This window comes from Nanorana parkeri, unplaced genomic scaffold, assembly GCF_000935625.1.
Source record: "Nanorana parkeri isolate BGI_ZX_2015 unplaced genomic scaffold, ASM93562v1 scaffold206, whole genome shotgun sequence".
Classification (NCBI taxonomy): domain Eukaryota; kingdom Metazoa; phylum Chordata; class Amphibia; order Anura; family Dicroglossidae; genus Nanorana; species Nanorana parkeri.
Window position 1 is genome coordinate 1,276,932 of NW_017306474.1, and position 16,596 is coordinate 1,293,527.

Sequence of the window (16,596 nt, forward strand, 5' to 3'; positions counted from 1 at the left end):
AAATGTACGAAATCCCTCTGCCTGGAGTTCTGCTTTAACACTAGCATGATTTCACATTGTACCTTATAATGAAATAATCTAATACACTTAGGGCAGCAATAATTGATGCAATGGAAAACAAAACCTCAACTACTTTTGTAATGAAAGACAAGGCTACTGTTTAAGTGATTAGGTACTGATAGAAGCAGCCATTCTATGATTTGCATTTGTGGGACAAGGTCCTTTAGCACCCAAGGGTGCAAAGGCTAAAGTGCACCCCATCCCCACTCATAAGATGTGACCTAATTCAGCAGCAAAGGTTGCAAATCCTGTCCTTTTTGCGCCCCTCTCATAATTAAGAGCTTAAGGTGGCTGTCTCAGCCCTGGTGACTCATGTACTATATACACGGTCTGGGGCATAGAACCAGCATTTATACACTAAATTACTTCCTGGGAGAGAATATGTGACACATAAGTCAGGATATGGCTGCTTCCATCAAAACAATGAGTTCACGACTGCTGAATGTTAAAACGTTGACTTTCCCTGTACAAGTCAAACTTAGCCCAGCCCACACCACAATCTAAGGCTCTCTGTTTGTCTGTAAAGCTAACTAACTATGCTAACTCGCTAACTATGACATCAATGGGACCATGGGGAAGGGACAGCAAGGTTAAGTCCACATTGTTATGGGAAAAATTTAGATTTTCATGTAACTTCTTCATAGTATGTTTAGTTTGAATTGTCCAACAACACAGGTGCTTAGCTTTGTAACACGATCTCTTAAAATGTAATAGTAGCTACACTGCTCTTTCTGTACACAAAATGCATTATAAAACTTTGCTTTCAAATGATAGCTGTCTATCTTAAGTAATTATGGCTGTGATAATGGTTTATTAATTAAGATGAAGAGTGAAGTCAAGTTGTTCTAACACAGTTACTAAATGAATGCAGCCTTGTGATATGAGTATAGTGGAATCTGGTTACTGCACTATGCCCCTAATCTATGATTACTGCATTGCAACTATTGAATAAAACTCAAATTAATTCTGCAACTTTTCTATTTCTACCTTGTCCATGCTTCCCTACTGTTCAGGTTAGTCAGTTCTGTCCTGAGAAAAACCCGGGTATAGGAAAGCTCCCAAAACTCAATGCTCGTTTCCTTAGTAGCTAGTTGCCAGGCTTGAGTACTGTATCATAGGAAACAGGGGGCGTACCTTTCGGAAGCTTTGTTTTAATTTTTCATGACTACCAACTCATTTAAATACATCAGAATTTCCAATAATCCAGGGCACATATGTCAATTACAAGGCCTGCAGGCCAGAAACAGCCCACCACAAGACCTTATTAGGCTCGCCAGTCCCGAGTTTTGTATCGGGAAGCAGGGTTCTTCTTTTTTTTTTCTAGCTGGTGCTCAGACTAGCAATTAAGCTGGCTGCCTTCTGAAGAGGACCCCGCATCTTCCTCCTCAGCCGCACCTCCCTCCTGGGCCACAGGTTTCTCCTTGCCAGCACGTTTCTCCTTGGCTGCAGGTTTCTCATCACCTGCACGCTCATTCTTGCTTCTGCCTCTGTCTCGGCAGCTCCTAGTAAGTCCTGGTGTGTGTCCCGCTGTGTTAGGGCACTACATATGTCAGCAGTGCCTTTCCATTTAATGTGACCTCACATACAGGACTGTCATATCATGGACAGGGACTGCTGACACTCGTAGTGCAATCACACACAGGACAGTCATATCATTATTATATGACTGTACTGGTGTCCTGTGTGTGAGGGCCCTACAAATGTCAGCAGTCCCTGTCAATTTAATGGACAGGGACTGCTGGCACTTGTAGGGTCCTCACACACAGGGCACCAGTGCTGTCACATAATGTTTAAAGGGCCCGAGCTGTGTACTGCGGCAAGCAGCAGAGTTATTTTTTTTTCAACTGATATTAAAGTCTGCCCCCTGATTTTATTCACAATCCTTGGCATTGTCCTTAGTAAGTTTTGATTTTACACCCCTGATCTAGGGTGTTTTAATAAGAGGTGAAAAGCCCCATTACATTTTAAAGTGTATGTTAAGGAAAAATAAAAACTACATTCACATTCTTATTCCTGTTATTAGTGGACAACGCAGCATTTTTGTGGACTGGGTGTTGCCAGCCCTTTCAACTGTCTTTTGCTAAACAACATAAAGGCTAATTGTTCTGTAGTTCCCAAGTAAGACAGGGAGGGCTTATCAGGTTCTTATCAAACAGATGTAACAAAATGCTTTAAAATGTATATTTAAAAGGCCAGAAGAGAACAAATAAGAGAATATTATTGTTAGGGGTTTACATACACTTTAAGATGATGGGAATAATTTCACCCCAGGCTTCTATACCCAATCAGGTTTAGGGGAAAATACTTTGAACCTGATTATTTATTCAAATGTTACCCAGGCTAGGGTGAGAATGACTACTTCAGTCAATTAGCACATAACTGCATTTAAGTTATATAAGATATATAAGATATAACTTAAGGACAATATTTTAAACAATAAGTAGGGTTTTTTCCTGGTATACAGTAGCTTGTCTGTACTGTAATAAAACATATTATTACTAAGTTATAGAATATTCTTGTTCCCATTTTTTATATTTTCATACTTTTTTAAAAGGAGAATATTTTGAAGTCAGTGGTAATTAAACTGAATTACTATTAAAACCAGATTCATAGGCTTAATTTTGGTTGCAAAGGAAAAATAAACCATTTAAAATACTGCGTTTAATAACTATATAGCTCATGAACCCATTTCTTTATAGATATTTTAGCTCCGCTAGACTGCATAGTTTAAATAACTTTCATGTGTGGATTCAGAAAAGTTTAATTATTAAACTGCTCATCATTTTTCATATGTCTGTGTTATTCTTAGCAAATATCAAGAAAAAGGTAACCACGGATGATTTATTCATAGTAATGAATCCTAGCTAAAAGTAAAATAACATAAATGCAATTACAAGGGTTCGGATTTGATTAAGTCATAGATCTGTATACAGATCTGTAAACTAAACTTAACTAAACACACATGTAATCCCAGTTTACGCAGTTTGCTCTATAATGGTTAGATTGATTTTACATCTTAACTACCGGTATATCAGGCACTACTGCTGTGAATATGCAAATTAGGGATGCAGCGATACCATTTTTTTAAGACACTTTTCCTCAAGTACCAATACCAATCACTGATACCTTATTTTTAGTGTCATGTGACAGTTTTTCTAAAACAATACAGACTAATGATTTTAGGACAGTGGTGAAGCACCGGGGCCCAGTCCCAGCTGTGTCTGATGGTGTCTCAGGAGCCGCAGCAGAGCCGCTTGCTTTGTACCAAATGGCCGAGCTCCCGGAGACAGCAGCCAGGTGTCCTGTACAACCCCATCATACAATGTAATATCATAAGTATAGCCGCATCAGTAGCACCAAGGTGGCACTGTATGGCTAGCACACACACAGGCTGCCAGTCCCCAATCACCAGCCTTACGACCGCCTCTGTGACCGCCGTACTAGGCCCACGGCTGGGAGGTCCCCAGCAAGTGGGAGACCTTAGGGCAGCAGATTCCATTTAAAAATTTTAAGCGCCGGTATCGGTGCTTAGTATCAGGGCATGTTCATGAGTAAACGGACTTGTGAAAATGCCCAGTATCTGTATTGGTGCATCCCTAATGCAAATACAGAAATGTCAGTTTTGCCTTGCTGGCTCACATGCTGCCAGAGTAATGCTACCAGACAGTCATTGAAGAAAGCTCTGAAATATAATGTAAAGGTTATGATGGCCATTATGCAGGTAGATTTACAGCTGCACATATACTGATTGAAAGTTTTGGTGATTCCCTGAGAAACAATAGCACTGGCACGCAGGAGTTTTTACATAAAATGTTGACCTTTTTTACATTACTTTCAGTTTCTGGTTGTTGAACAAGTCTAAAATGACAAAAAAGAGGGGTGAAATGAATATCGTTGGCCATGAAGACAAAGGGCATAATTTTACCTACGTCAAATTGGCCTAGCATGCCCACATTATGGCCATCTACTCCAACCTCTGTACCTCCCTAAGTGTCCACTAAATGCAATGGGTGGACTTACCGACCTTTTTAGGGTGTAGTTGGTAGAAGGAGATAAGCCACAGTGTAACTATGGCAGTGTTAGTCTGTTAGCAAAACAAAGGTCCCTGGCTCTAGGACATAATCTATACATTCATGCATGGGAATAAAATAGATTGCACAAACACAGTGTAATGTGTATCATGAGCTTAAGGGCCAAGGGCTAGTTTAGCAAATTAGCAAAGCCCACAGGAATTGTCATGATATCTTACCATCTGGCCCCTGAACTGTTTATGATACTATAAATGTCATTTGAAGAACGTCTTTTGATTATGAGCAAAGCAAGAAATCTTCTACAGTGTGCATCTTGTGATCAAGACATATACTGTAAACCATGTAGGTGATAATTACAAATTTGAAACAGTGTAAGTGGGAGGTGCTTGATCCAGAGTTGGTTTTGCTTCTCAGTGTGAGGATAAACCTATACTGAAATGCACAATGACAAAGGCCAGGTGACTCTCCAACATGAAGTGGCATCAGAGGCACCTCAGGTAAACACACAAGAGTATACAGAGAAAATTAGTATGCAACACACCACAGTTTTAGAAATCCAAAAGTATTTAATCATAGAAATCCAAAAGTAACAAGTCAATGCATTTGGGGAGTTAACAATGTTCCCTCATCACCAGGGTTTCAAATGCTGGCCAGCTGTTAAAGCACTTTTGGTAGATAGGATTAAAGCAACCAACTCTAAGCTCAATCACCCTCCATTTAACCCAGGGAATTTGTTAGCCTCCAAAGTCCATTGGCTTGTTTACGTTAGACTTCTATAATATAAAAATAAATACGTTTGGACTCCTGAACCTGTGGTGTGGCACTATTGTTTTTTGTTTCTATATGTTACATTCTAAGAAATTTGCCAGCATTCCTTGAATAACTTATACTAATTTTTCTATTAAATATGGTAGTATGGCCGTCTAATAATTGAAAATATAGCATATTCTTTTTTAATGCACATGTAATTTGAGCACTTATTTGTACTGATTAATTCTTTTTATCAGTAGACTCAAATCATTTGTTTTACACTAAAATGTGTGTAAGTGCAAGCAAGTGAAAATAATTGCAAATTATAGCAGACACAAATGACTTACATCTTTGCCAATAAGATCCTCTTGATTTTCTACGATTCCCCAAGGTGCAATACCAATTGTGCAAATCTTTCCTCTAGACTTGGAAGCGTGATCTTTTAGAGCATCACCAACATGGCGAATGACACCTAGAAAATTGTTTTCATATTAAATTACATTGTATATCACACAGTATATCGCAAGTAAGATAGCTGGAAGATTTTAAGCTTTTACCTGTGTTTCTAATGATGCCCCATCAACTAGGGCATCACACAGACAATTTCCATATGTCTTTTAAAATTTAATTTAATACACTGCAATGGAAAAATAACAAGCTTTTTGTGGTCTAACATCATGCAACTTACTACTTTTTATACTTTTTAAAAAGTAAATTATTGTTTAAACATCCTTTTTAAAATAATAAACAAAGTAACGGGCGTGTTTAACCAAGGGCTATTGATACCACATTCCTACTGAATGCAAATCTAAACTGAATAAGAATTGGGCTTTAAAGGTATCAATGAAAAACTGCCACACTAATTTAAAAAAAACTAAAACGTATACATTCTATATTAAGTTGCATACAACATAATTAAGTAATTATTAAAGCGGACCTTTACCCATATCTTTAAAACAACAACAACCACACCTATGGAAATGTTTAGTAATGACAATCTACAAACACATACTTCTAGATAATTGCAGGCTTTGAATTCTTTGCATACCATAATTCTCTTTTCATTCCCAGTCTTCTGGCAGTGGCCATGTTTACTAAGGCCAGATTACTAGTTCTCATTTTACTTCCTTGAACTCTGGCACATGTGAGGGATGTGACTAGGGCATGTGACCATGCACATCATCTCAGGGGAGGAAAATGCCTTTCCCTGAGATCTCATGATATTACAGCTGAGATTTCCCAGCAATGCTCTTGTGATGTAACTTTCCCAAGGTACCACACTTTGGCACTTACATAATTTGTGCCAGAAGTGGACCAGGAAGTAGATAAACTCTATTTGTAAGTAAATGAAGAACACGTTTGTTTAACTAATGAATCCAAGATGATTTAAGTCAGCATGCAGACCTGCAGAGATTTTTAGTAAAAGGGGGTAAAGGTCCACTGTAAGAAAAGAATGAATAATTAAGAAAACAATTAAAAACATTCCCTTAATTTTGACCTGACACTCTCCTAGAAACCACCAGGCTTATCAGCGACATCAATAGCAACGATCATATGAGTATATGTTTAGTTTTCAAGTCACAACTGTGATTCAGGTAAGTTCATATTCCTGTATTCAACTGTCAATAGTGTCCTGTGGCCTCATTCTCTACGCGTTTCATGCTAAAAGTGCTTCCTCAGGAATGAGGTGTTCTGAAGTAATGGCCGATAAAGGGAAAGGAGAGACAGCAGCTTAAAAGCATACGACACACCACCAGGATGAAGGCTACATAAGGGTATAGATCCATCGGCACTTCCAATCAATAGGATCTAAACACATTGTAGTTTAATGTACCCGGTTTATCTCTTCATTTTTAGCGTGGCTGCTACTTTGTTATTGATGTCGCTGATAAGCCTGGTGGTTTCTAGAAAAGTGTTCGGTCGAATTTGGGGGAATGTTTTTATTTATTTTCTTGTACTTAATTATGATTTTTGCAAAAGAAAAAAGAATTTATATTTAATAAAAAAAATAGTGCAGCAGTGTCACATGATACCTCTAAAGCCCAATTGTTATTCTGTTTAGTTAATAAACATCCTTTTTAACGGCTTTGTCTAGGAATGACCTTGGTAATGACACAATGTTCTACTTTAAAATACGTAGAAAATGAAAGCTTTTTTTACATTTGGAAACGTGTGTGATAGGGTTAGCATTCTATTGAACAGGTTTTGTTTCCTGTCTCAGAGATACAATAGGAAGTGGAAGAAAATCCCCTCTTAGATAGTAAACACCAGATCAGTACCCATTGGATGATTTTCCATTTGTTTCTGCTCCTATGACAACTGTCAAAATGTGGATTTCCCAGCTATAAAAACCTGATGTTTTTTTAACGCTTCCTCATTTTATCCAATTTTAAATAAACATGTCATGAGAAAATTATATCGGCTGCTATTAATGACCTCTGCTTGTGAGATTGCAAGTTTTTTTTCTTTAGATATAAAGAATTCTGACACTTTTTTGGACACTTATTAAAGCATGCTCATTCAAGATCTGTGGATTAGAAGCATCAAAGCCAGACACACCCAGGCAACTAGATTTTTTAGCAACAGAATAGTGGTGGCAGCTCTCATACTTATCTCATGGCAGGTTTACTTTAGTCACCATTTACACTTTCAATTTAGTAAGCAAAGACACTGATTTTTCCTCTCTTATTTTTGTAACCATTAGCTGCAAAGTGCTCTGTGAACATGAATTACCCCCCCTCCCTCCCTCCCTCCCTCTGTATCTCTCTCTCTCTCCCTCACTCCCCTCTGTATCTCTCTCTCTCTCTCTCTCTCTCTCTCTCTCTCCGCTGAGGGGAGGGCTTGCCGATGATTGCAATGCTGAGCGTGCAGTGTGCGCTTGCGCACTCCGGCCTCTGCTGCTTTCATCTTCCGAAGATTTTTGGCGGGTTTTCCAGCGTGCTAGGAAGACGAAAGTCATGCGACCGTACAGTACATGCGGTCACACAATGCCCATACACCTGCCGATTATAGTACGAACGCGGGATAACCCGCGATTATCGTACGATAATCGCCAGGTGTATGGGCACCTTAAGAGACAGACAGATTAGATGTGGAGTACTTATGCATGGGCAGGCTGCCAGCAGGAATTTACTTTTTTGGATTTTCTACTGGACCATAAGAGGATAAAGTAATATTAAACTCTCAAACTGTTTCCCAATTATGAATGCTCAAACAAACATACATTGCTCAGCAAGGTATTTTTTCTATTATGCCCAAACACTTACCCTCATCTTGTTTCCAGGCAGTTGGCTCCAACTCTCTCAAATCAGCTTCCCTGAACTTTTCACGAGGTCACAAGGGACAGAGCCATCATCAGCAGCTGCCCATCCCTAACTTGGAGAAGGGAGAAGAGAGGGGATAGGAGGAGGGAGCAGGGACGAGGCTTGCCTTGCTGTGCCTGTGTGTTTGTGGTGACACACAAAGCATACTAGCACTTGCAAAGGTGGCTCCATAGGACCCTGAGAAGGAAAGGAGCCTACCTAAAACAGTATATTAGGGCCAGTGCTCAAGGGACCAGCTGATTCTGCACAAATCTAAAACTATTAAACATTAAGAAGCAGCATCCATTTTAAGTGATTTGATCAGCATTCGAAATAGCTTAAAAGCTAAAAATATCACTTTAATGGTGTAGATGTACAGTATACCATATAGTGAGATTTTTCTTTTACCAGTGTTGACTCCACCAGTGAATATCCAAGCTCCTGTTGTCATGGCAGCTTTGATTAGGCCTTTCCCAAAGACCTGTTTCAGTTTTGGCTGGAGCTCAAAGTTTTGGAGGCCTCCGTGAACAGATATGAGAAGTTTTGGCAGTTCTAGCTGCCACTCTTTCGTCATGAGATGCAGCAGCAGGTCAGGCTTGGTGTCAAACGAAACACGCACATACTGTAAATAGGAAGTAATAATAATAAATAATAATAATAAATCACATAGAAAAATAATACATATAATACACATTTCACAAAATATTTTGTAACATAGAACACAATGGTATGAATGAAAAAATTTGTTATCTTATCACTCGGCTCTGTATTACATTGGTTGTCTAATGCATGGGTTTTAAATAGGTCAATATAAAGTTGAATTAGATGAAGATGTCATGTTTTACACATTGCCAGGAAATCTTCTAAAATATTAAAATATTGACAGGATGTCATTATTCGGGCTAGAAAAACAAGAATGTGAATTTCGCATATTAACATTTACAGGGTTATTCACAAAAGGGTGAAGAGTTTGTAGAAGGCAATAGAAGTGAGCAATCTAGGACACCATAGCTGAACTGGAAAATGAGCTGAATTGGAGAATGTTTCCAAATCAGCTATTTTGGCCTAGATTTTTCACTTCTCCAAACTCTCCACCCTTTTGTGAATAACCTGGTTAATATTACAATTTTAATTCATTAACACTGTGGAGCTGAAGGAGAGTTAAATTCTAGTTTATCCCTATATGGAGGGACAAAATCAGATGGAAAATTCCCCTGACAACTGGAACACCTAATTTAGTTATACATAGGAAAGATGGCACATACTGCATATTTGTTGTTATTTAAATCATACTTCTAACAGCAGTTATCATGTTAACTGTAGCTGCTGTCATCTGTATGGATAAATGCCTAGGCAGTGGAAGATGGCGTACGATGCCTAGAATCCTAGCTGATTTAAAATATGGACCAAGTTCCCTGCTTGAAGCCATAAAATCAAGAAGTGAGAACACAGAACTAAGACGTTTCTGTGTCATAATGTTTAAACATTTCCTTATTACTTAATTTTGGACTAGTTTTTCTTTTATTATTAACCCTTCTAGGGTGGATGATGTATGTAATAAAAATGAGAAAATACAGTATACCTTATAATTCCGCAAGTCTATCCCATAAGGATGACCAAACCTTTATATACAGTGTAGAAAATCTCTCAAACATGAGATGAACATGTTTCATAAGCCCCTTTTGCATGTCAATTATCTATTTTGGAGCTAACAAGAACTAGCCTATAGTAATATGGCCAAATGCAGACATGTTTGCAAGCCTAGATTTGGTTGTAGTAGAGGTGCAAAGGGTGAATGAAGGTGTTCACCTAAACATTTTAACTTGCTGTTCCTTGAATGTGCAGCAAATATGAATATAGTTGAGTAACCATAGGGACTCACTGATAAATGAACCACCATCTGAAAACAACATTAGTTTACAACAAGCCACCAAGTAACCATTATAGCAAATGTTGCAACGACATGGAATATCCATTGAAGTATGGAGAAATCCAGATGTTGATGAATTTTACCTGATCAGGTAGACCCATGGGTGAATGCAGATAGTGGATATTGAAAATATAACTATCCTTCCAATGGTACTAAAAACCAAGCACAATCTAGCCAACTATGCCACTGAGTACCTGTTTTAGGAAGATACAGGTCTGTATGACAAGATTGCATGTATGGAGTGCCTTAGGGCTATTTATAGATTTTTCTGTGCTAGCCGGTGATTAATAGTTTTTCTTCTGGTGATACAGTTTTTGTGTTTGTTTAGAATATAGAAGGCTCAGTTAGGTTTATCTGTAAATTACTGTTTGGAACACCTCGGATATAGAATATGCAGCAGCATAAGCTGAATGTGTGCAGGCAGGCTGCCACTGTGCAGAGAAATTCAAGAACAAACAATGCAAATGTACCATGGCCTTATTGGAGTGCCCCCCTCCTTGGAATTCAATAGTGCCAAAGGCGTCAGTGGGGCTCAGCTGTGTATGTTTTCCGACTGACCACTTCTCTGACTGAACATCATTACGACCCAGTCTGCCTTCATTCTTCTCATTTTGGATGATTGATATACTTGGAGTCAGCCCAACATGCTGGCCTATGAGCCGCCCACAACAACACCTACAGTACAAACAAAACAATACACTCAGTGTTTCACAATGACAGCACAGCATTCTGCAGAATGAAGAAAAGATAACCACGTTTTCAGGACACTGTCAGTGCTGTGTAATGCATTTACACTATGCTGAGTAGTGGGTAATCTATCAAATTCAATGTTTGTGCTTGTGTTTGGATTATACTCCTTTAAAATACTCTGTAGAATGCAATTTCATGTCAACACGGATGTTCTTATTCATGATGCAAGTCTTTTAAAAGCTTATTGCATTTAGACTTATATTTGCTGTGTATCCAAACCTGTTAGTTTTATGGACCACAGGTTTCTCCACTGGAAGATTTCAATCACCTCATTTTCTAGTGATAACAGCAATATTTTGGATTTCCCTTCACTTTCTAAATCGGTGAGGCAAATTTGGGGGCTACAATCTAGGAATGTCTCACATAGAAAAACCATACTTCCTTGAGGGAGTTTAAGGTGCGGTCACATGCCTGGTGATTAACTACCAGACAACAAACATGCTAGTCACATAATAGCTGCAACACAATAAACAATACACTATCATTGGTTGTTTCCCCTCTTCCATCTAACAAACGTTCATGCTTGTAGATATATAGCACATATAAAAAAATGCCAAAATTATATTTCTTTTGAAATAACTGTATCATCTACTAAATCAAAATAATTAATTACATCAGCATTTTCCTTCAAATGTACCATAATTAATATGCAATGCTGAGATTACAGAAACACTGATTTGTAAGTGTTTTTCCCCATAGTTTTCCTAAGGGTCACAGAAGGACATACAGTATACAAGAGTCCTCCCGTGACCCAAAGCTTAGTATATCACAAGCTACAGCTCGCGGTATACTGAGACCGCTACAGCCATGAGGATCCCGACATTACTGTCGAGATCAGCCCAGCTGCGTGAGTGACAGCTAGATCTGCCCATCTAGAGGCAGAGTCAGCTGTACCCGCCCCTCCCCCCGTCCGTTCCGCCAGTCAGCACTGGAGGATCGGAGAGGGTAGGGGGGAATCCCTGCAGGGAGCCATGAGTGACAGTCACGACTCTCTGCAGGGAGATGACCGAGAAGTGAGCGAGCGACGATATGTGGTCACACGTCGGCTCGAACTATGAGGTTGAGTGAAAATTACTCACCTCATAGTTCTCCTTTAACAGAAATGCATGTTGCTTATACTGATGATTTTAGCAAATGTTTTTAACTATTAATTACTGTAATATGCTAATCAGAAACATCACTCTGTTCCAAACATAGCATTGCAGCTCCCTGCCCACAATGATCCTAAATCATTGTTTAATGAGGAGGCTAAAGCTGGAGCACTGACATTGACAATGATCTGTATTGCTGATCCATAAGAGTGATTTGCTTAATTAGGTGCTATCTGTGTGTCATCTGTTTGGCTGCGTAGTGTGTGAATCAGAAATTTTTTATGACACCTTCTAAGGGCAGTATAAAATGGGATTCATACCACAACCCTTGATCTTCAACTGTCTTCCATATCAGTCTTCTTATGTGAATATTGCAGTAAAATGTAAGTATTTAATGGGGGAATCTATGAAACCTGGTCAGTCAGCTTATAAGATAAATCAATGTTTGTAAGCAGTGTCAAAAGCTTTTTTTGGAATGTGAAGGCAAACCATAGTGATTGTGGAAAGGTATGCCAATAGAAGCGCTGCCTTGAATAGATTAAAAGAGCAAAACATCCTTCAGTGACAGTTACCATTTTTTAATATACAATTACTTACCTATGGGGGTCTTTGGTGCTGGGTATAATGTGCACACATTCTCTCTTGTGAAATACTCTTTCGATCCATGATTTCTGGGCCTAAAGGGATGAAAATATAAGATAAGTCAGCATTTTAAGGTTAAGTAAAAGTAAAGAAACTGAATAGAATAGTTATGTACCTTATATGCAAAGATACTGAATGTTAATGTTAAATAATAATTCAACTCCCATAAAAAATGTATAACATATTGATTTGCTAGTCTTCGCAGTCATGATGTATTTTGTACAACCAGAGACACTATTATGTCCCTACTCCAGACCTATGATCTTTTGTACTACAAGTCTTTGACTCCATTGTCCCCATTACACTACTATAATGCACAGAAAGAATGGCTTGAAATATGTCATCTTAACCCCTCCTTACATTAGGAAAAATATTTAAGTAGATAAGTATATTCAAGACTGTGTTGTTAAGTGGTACCTGCATACCAATTTTGAACTTTTTTTTTACTAAGAAGTATAACACTACATGAGCTATTTGTATCCATCCATTTTATATCTGCAGTTGGCCAGAATGACTAAATAGTTGAAATGTATATTGCTTACAGTCATTGCAAAGGTAATGCTCACTACATTTCCCAGACCCGTGTACAGAGCTTGAGGTCAGATTACAATCATCCCCTGAAATAGGACTTTCATCTTTGGTGACATGTCATGCATTATGATGGAGGCTATGATTATAGTAAATGCAGATTGCCCCACTTAGCAGTCAGTTTCAGATAGACCACTGACAAGGCCTGCATGGGCAACTACAAAACAAAAGCAAGTAAATGAAAGTTTTTCAAAAGTAGTAGTTGACTAAACTGGAGTTTAAAAGGGCAGGTGAGGTATACATTTCTAAATTTGTTACGTTTACTTGTTTTGTACTAGAAAATGTACTAAAAAAGAGAATGAGTTCTACATAACCAGGGGGGGACTCGGCAAGAAACATTTACAATAGTAATTTTCTTTTCTGCATTCTTACTTTTATTTCGCTCTAGGCTTTCTAGACATACTGATGCTGTGAAGGGAGATATGAGTTTTCTCTGGATAAACTAATGTTCAATTCCCTTTATTATTACCAGTACATACTTCAAACAATGTTATGTGGTAATTGAAACACAGCCTATGTGTTATACAAGGGAATGATGAATCAATACTAGCCTGCTTAGTATGTCCTCAACGTCATTACTGTATTCATTTGTAACACTCCTAAAAACACCTGTTTTTATACGTTTGGCACTGACATGTTATACAGTATGTAGAGTGCTGCACTGTAATTTAAAAACAGCCCTGGCATTTAATGTCTTCTAGCCCGCAACTGGCTCCTTGTACCAGTATTATTAAGGACTGGCACTGTTAATGACTGCAGGCCAAGTGTAGGATCCATATACGCTGAAGGTATGTTTTCTGCTACATGACAACATGGCTGAATAAGAAAGTCGCACCCACCCCAGACAGTGCCTAGAACCATTGCCATACTTGCATCAGCCAAAGTTTTGATTGCATATTTATAATCTTATATTTATGAGAAGAAAAAAACAAAACAGGCTACAGCAACATCAATGGGCCTGGTTTACTAAAGCTTATGTACATACACCAGTACATCAATCTCATGCGCATACCCAAAGAGTATCCTGACAGTACTATGCACCCGCCACAGTGTACACAGTGTTTTGCTATGCAGTTTACTCTCCAGCATGCAAACATAAGTCATCAAACAATTTGAACCAGGATTTGAACACTTGGAAAACAATAAAGATCCTACCTACAGGGCGCAAATAGTAAATTAGAGGACTTAATTTGCCTATTTTATGTTCTCTTTTTTTCTCTGTAAAATCGATATGGAACAAAAAGATGTCAAATGTATTATACAGCTGGCTACACTCACTTACCACAGTAAACATAAAATCTCACTGGTAAAATAGTGAATTGTTAATAAACCAGAAGACAATTGGGTTGATTTACTAAAGGAGAAGAGGCTGCTCACCCAGCAAAGTGAATGTTTTGTGAACCTGTATTCACAGGTTCACAAATATGTGGGACAAATATGTGGGACAGAAAAATTGATTTTTGTTAGCACGTTGGGTAAAACTAAAGGCAACATTTATGTAGTTTTGAATAGAGTGGACAGGAACTAGAATCTCGGTCAGGTTTTTATTGCTGCCTATGTCATGTTAGGGAGATTCACCCTCTTTATTTTTCCTGCTGACCGTTATCACCAACAGCAAAAGAGAACAGAAATCCCAAATCTTCCAATGGGAACACTAGTTCTGGAGATGGCCAATGATTTTCCTCACTTCCTGTTGTGGCTATCAGATAGGAAGTGATGGGCAATCTCTCCAATGGAACCCAGGTGGCAAAAAAAGACAAGGGTCACAACCCTTCCTTTATTTAATCCAGAATTAAAAAAAACAACAAATGTGTGGGCTTTGGCTATATCAATTGACATGAACACATATTTATTTTATTTACTAAGCTCAATGAACATTCACTTTCCTAACTGAACTGTCTCTCTTCCTTTAGTAAATCACCCATTCACTTTTTCACTAACATTCACTTTCCAAAATGAACAGAAAAATCCAAATTTTATTTGAGCAAATCAACCCCCAATATCTGCTAAATCAGTATGATACCACAAAGCTACCTTCTGGTTTCTAAAGCTCTAAAAATGTCACAGAGCCCAAATGTACTAACCACTAGGCCTATTGCCATATCCAGGAAGCTGTCAAGGGGAAATTCATATTCCTTGTGGATGGTGTATGCCATCCAGCTGATACTTGGATAGAGATCTGAATCAGCTTCATATTGTGCAATGTCCATTTGGATGTCCCTTACATTTTTCCATTACTGACATATTTCAATGAGCCCCAAGCCACACACACCACTGCCATTCTAGGTGAGTCCCTTTAAATTATAAAATAAATATACATTAAATAAACACTTTTTTAGATTGTGCCATTCTGTACCTCACAGTGACCAATCAGACCTGAGCTTTCATCCCCATAGTTGAGAAGCTCAGCTACTTTAGAGTTAGGGACGACACTTACCAGAGGTGCCTTGACATGGCAGTGTGGCTTTCATATGTATTTGTAAATAAATGCAACTAAAACCTGTTCAGCCTCTCTATTTAATTTTCAAATCATAACTGAACAAACTGAAGAGAGAAGCTGATTGGTTGCTGTGCACAGCTGCTCCAGATTTTGTCTGCTCCAGCTTTGATGAATTCCCTTCTCTGTATTTGTTAAGCTAAGTGAACATTCTCTACTCCTTTAGTAAGTCTACCATTTTATGTGCAGCATGCATGCATTACTGGATTTTGTCTTCTTTCTGAAACTTTGTATTTAAAAAAAATATTTTTAACCACACTTCTTTACAGTTAGTTTTGTGCTGAGCAGAGTCTCACGTTTCTGTAGCAATCGCTTCTATTTGTATAGAAGGGAATGTCACTGCAAAACATTTCCTCCGATAAAAACTTTATTGACAATGGTAGACTGGTATTCTAACTTGCGCTATTATTATGCACATAATATCAGGCTGGCATTTTAAAACCAATGAATTTATTGATACACGTCTATACAGCAAACCTGAAGGAACAAGAAAAAGTTGAAAGTAGAGCATTGTTATTAGGATTCCAAAGAAAGCCTGTAAAATATATACTGTAAGCCAGTTTATGAAATTACATTTCATTTCTGACTAATCAGCTGAATATTACTATCCAAAAGTTATATCCCTCTGTGTAGGGATGGTTATTGCAAGGAATCTATTATACACTTAAAAGCTTCACTTTTAGTTACTATGGTTTGAAATGGGAATACAATTGTAATCATAAGTTTGCGCATGGACATTTAAATCTTTTAGGTGACATTGACTTTTATTTTTCCTCAAAACAATCTCTGCAGTGATTGACTGTAGCAGTCTCCCAAGTCTTGTTGCAATGTTCATAGTGTGAGCAATGAACCGATTGCAATCTTTTCCTAAGAAAAGTAAAACAATCAAGCATTGGTCCGAAGAATCTTTCCATTAAATTAGAGCACCGTTTTAAACAACAACTCGCTCAACCGC

At 38.2% G+C, this 16,596-nt stretch overlaps 1 protein-coding gene across 4 annotated transcripts in view; it reads right to left on the reverse strand.

Annotated features, from left to right (window-relative positions):
- TRPM3 (transient receptor potential cation channel subfamily M member 3) overlaps nucleotides 1–16,596 on the reverse strand; it is a 522,236-nt gene that overhangs the window by 163,860 nt on the left and 341,780 nt on the right. For all 4 annotated transcript variants that reach the window (XM_018555656.1, XM_018555654.1, XM_018555657.1 and 1 more), the window contains exons 2-5: nucleotides 12,512–12,591; nucleotides 10,544–10,748; nucleotides 8,552–8,765; nucleotides 5,189–5,313 (exon numbers count right to left, since the gene is read on the reverse strand). In XM_018555656.1, coding sequence (XP_018411158.1) covers nucleotides 5,189–5,313; nucleotides 8,552–8,765; nucleotides 10,544–10,748; nucleotides 12,512–12,591 — 624 coding nt within the window. The remainder of the gene's footprint in view (nucleotides 1–5,188; nucleotides 5,314–8,551; nucleotides 8,766–10,543; nucleotides 10,749–12,511; nucleotides 12,592–16,596) is intronic.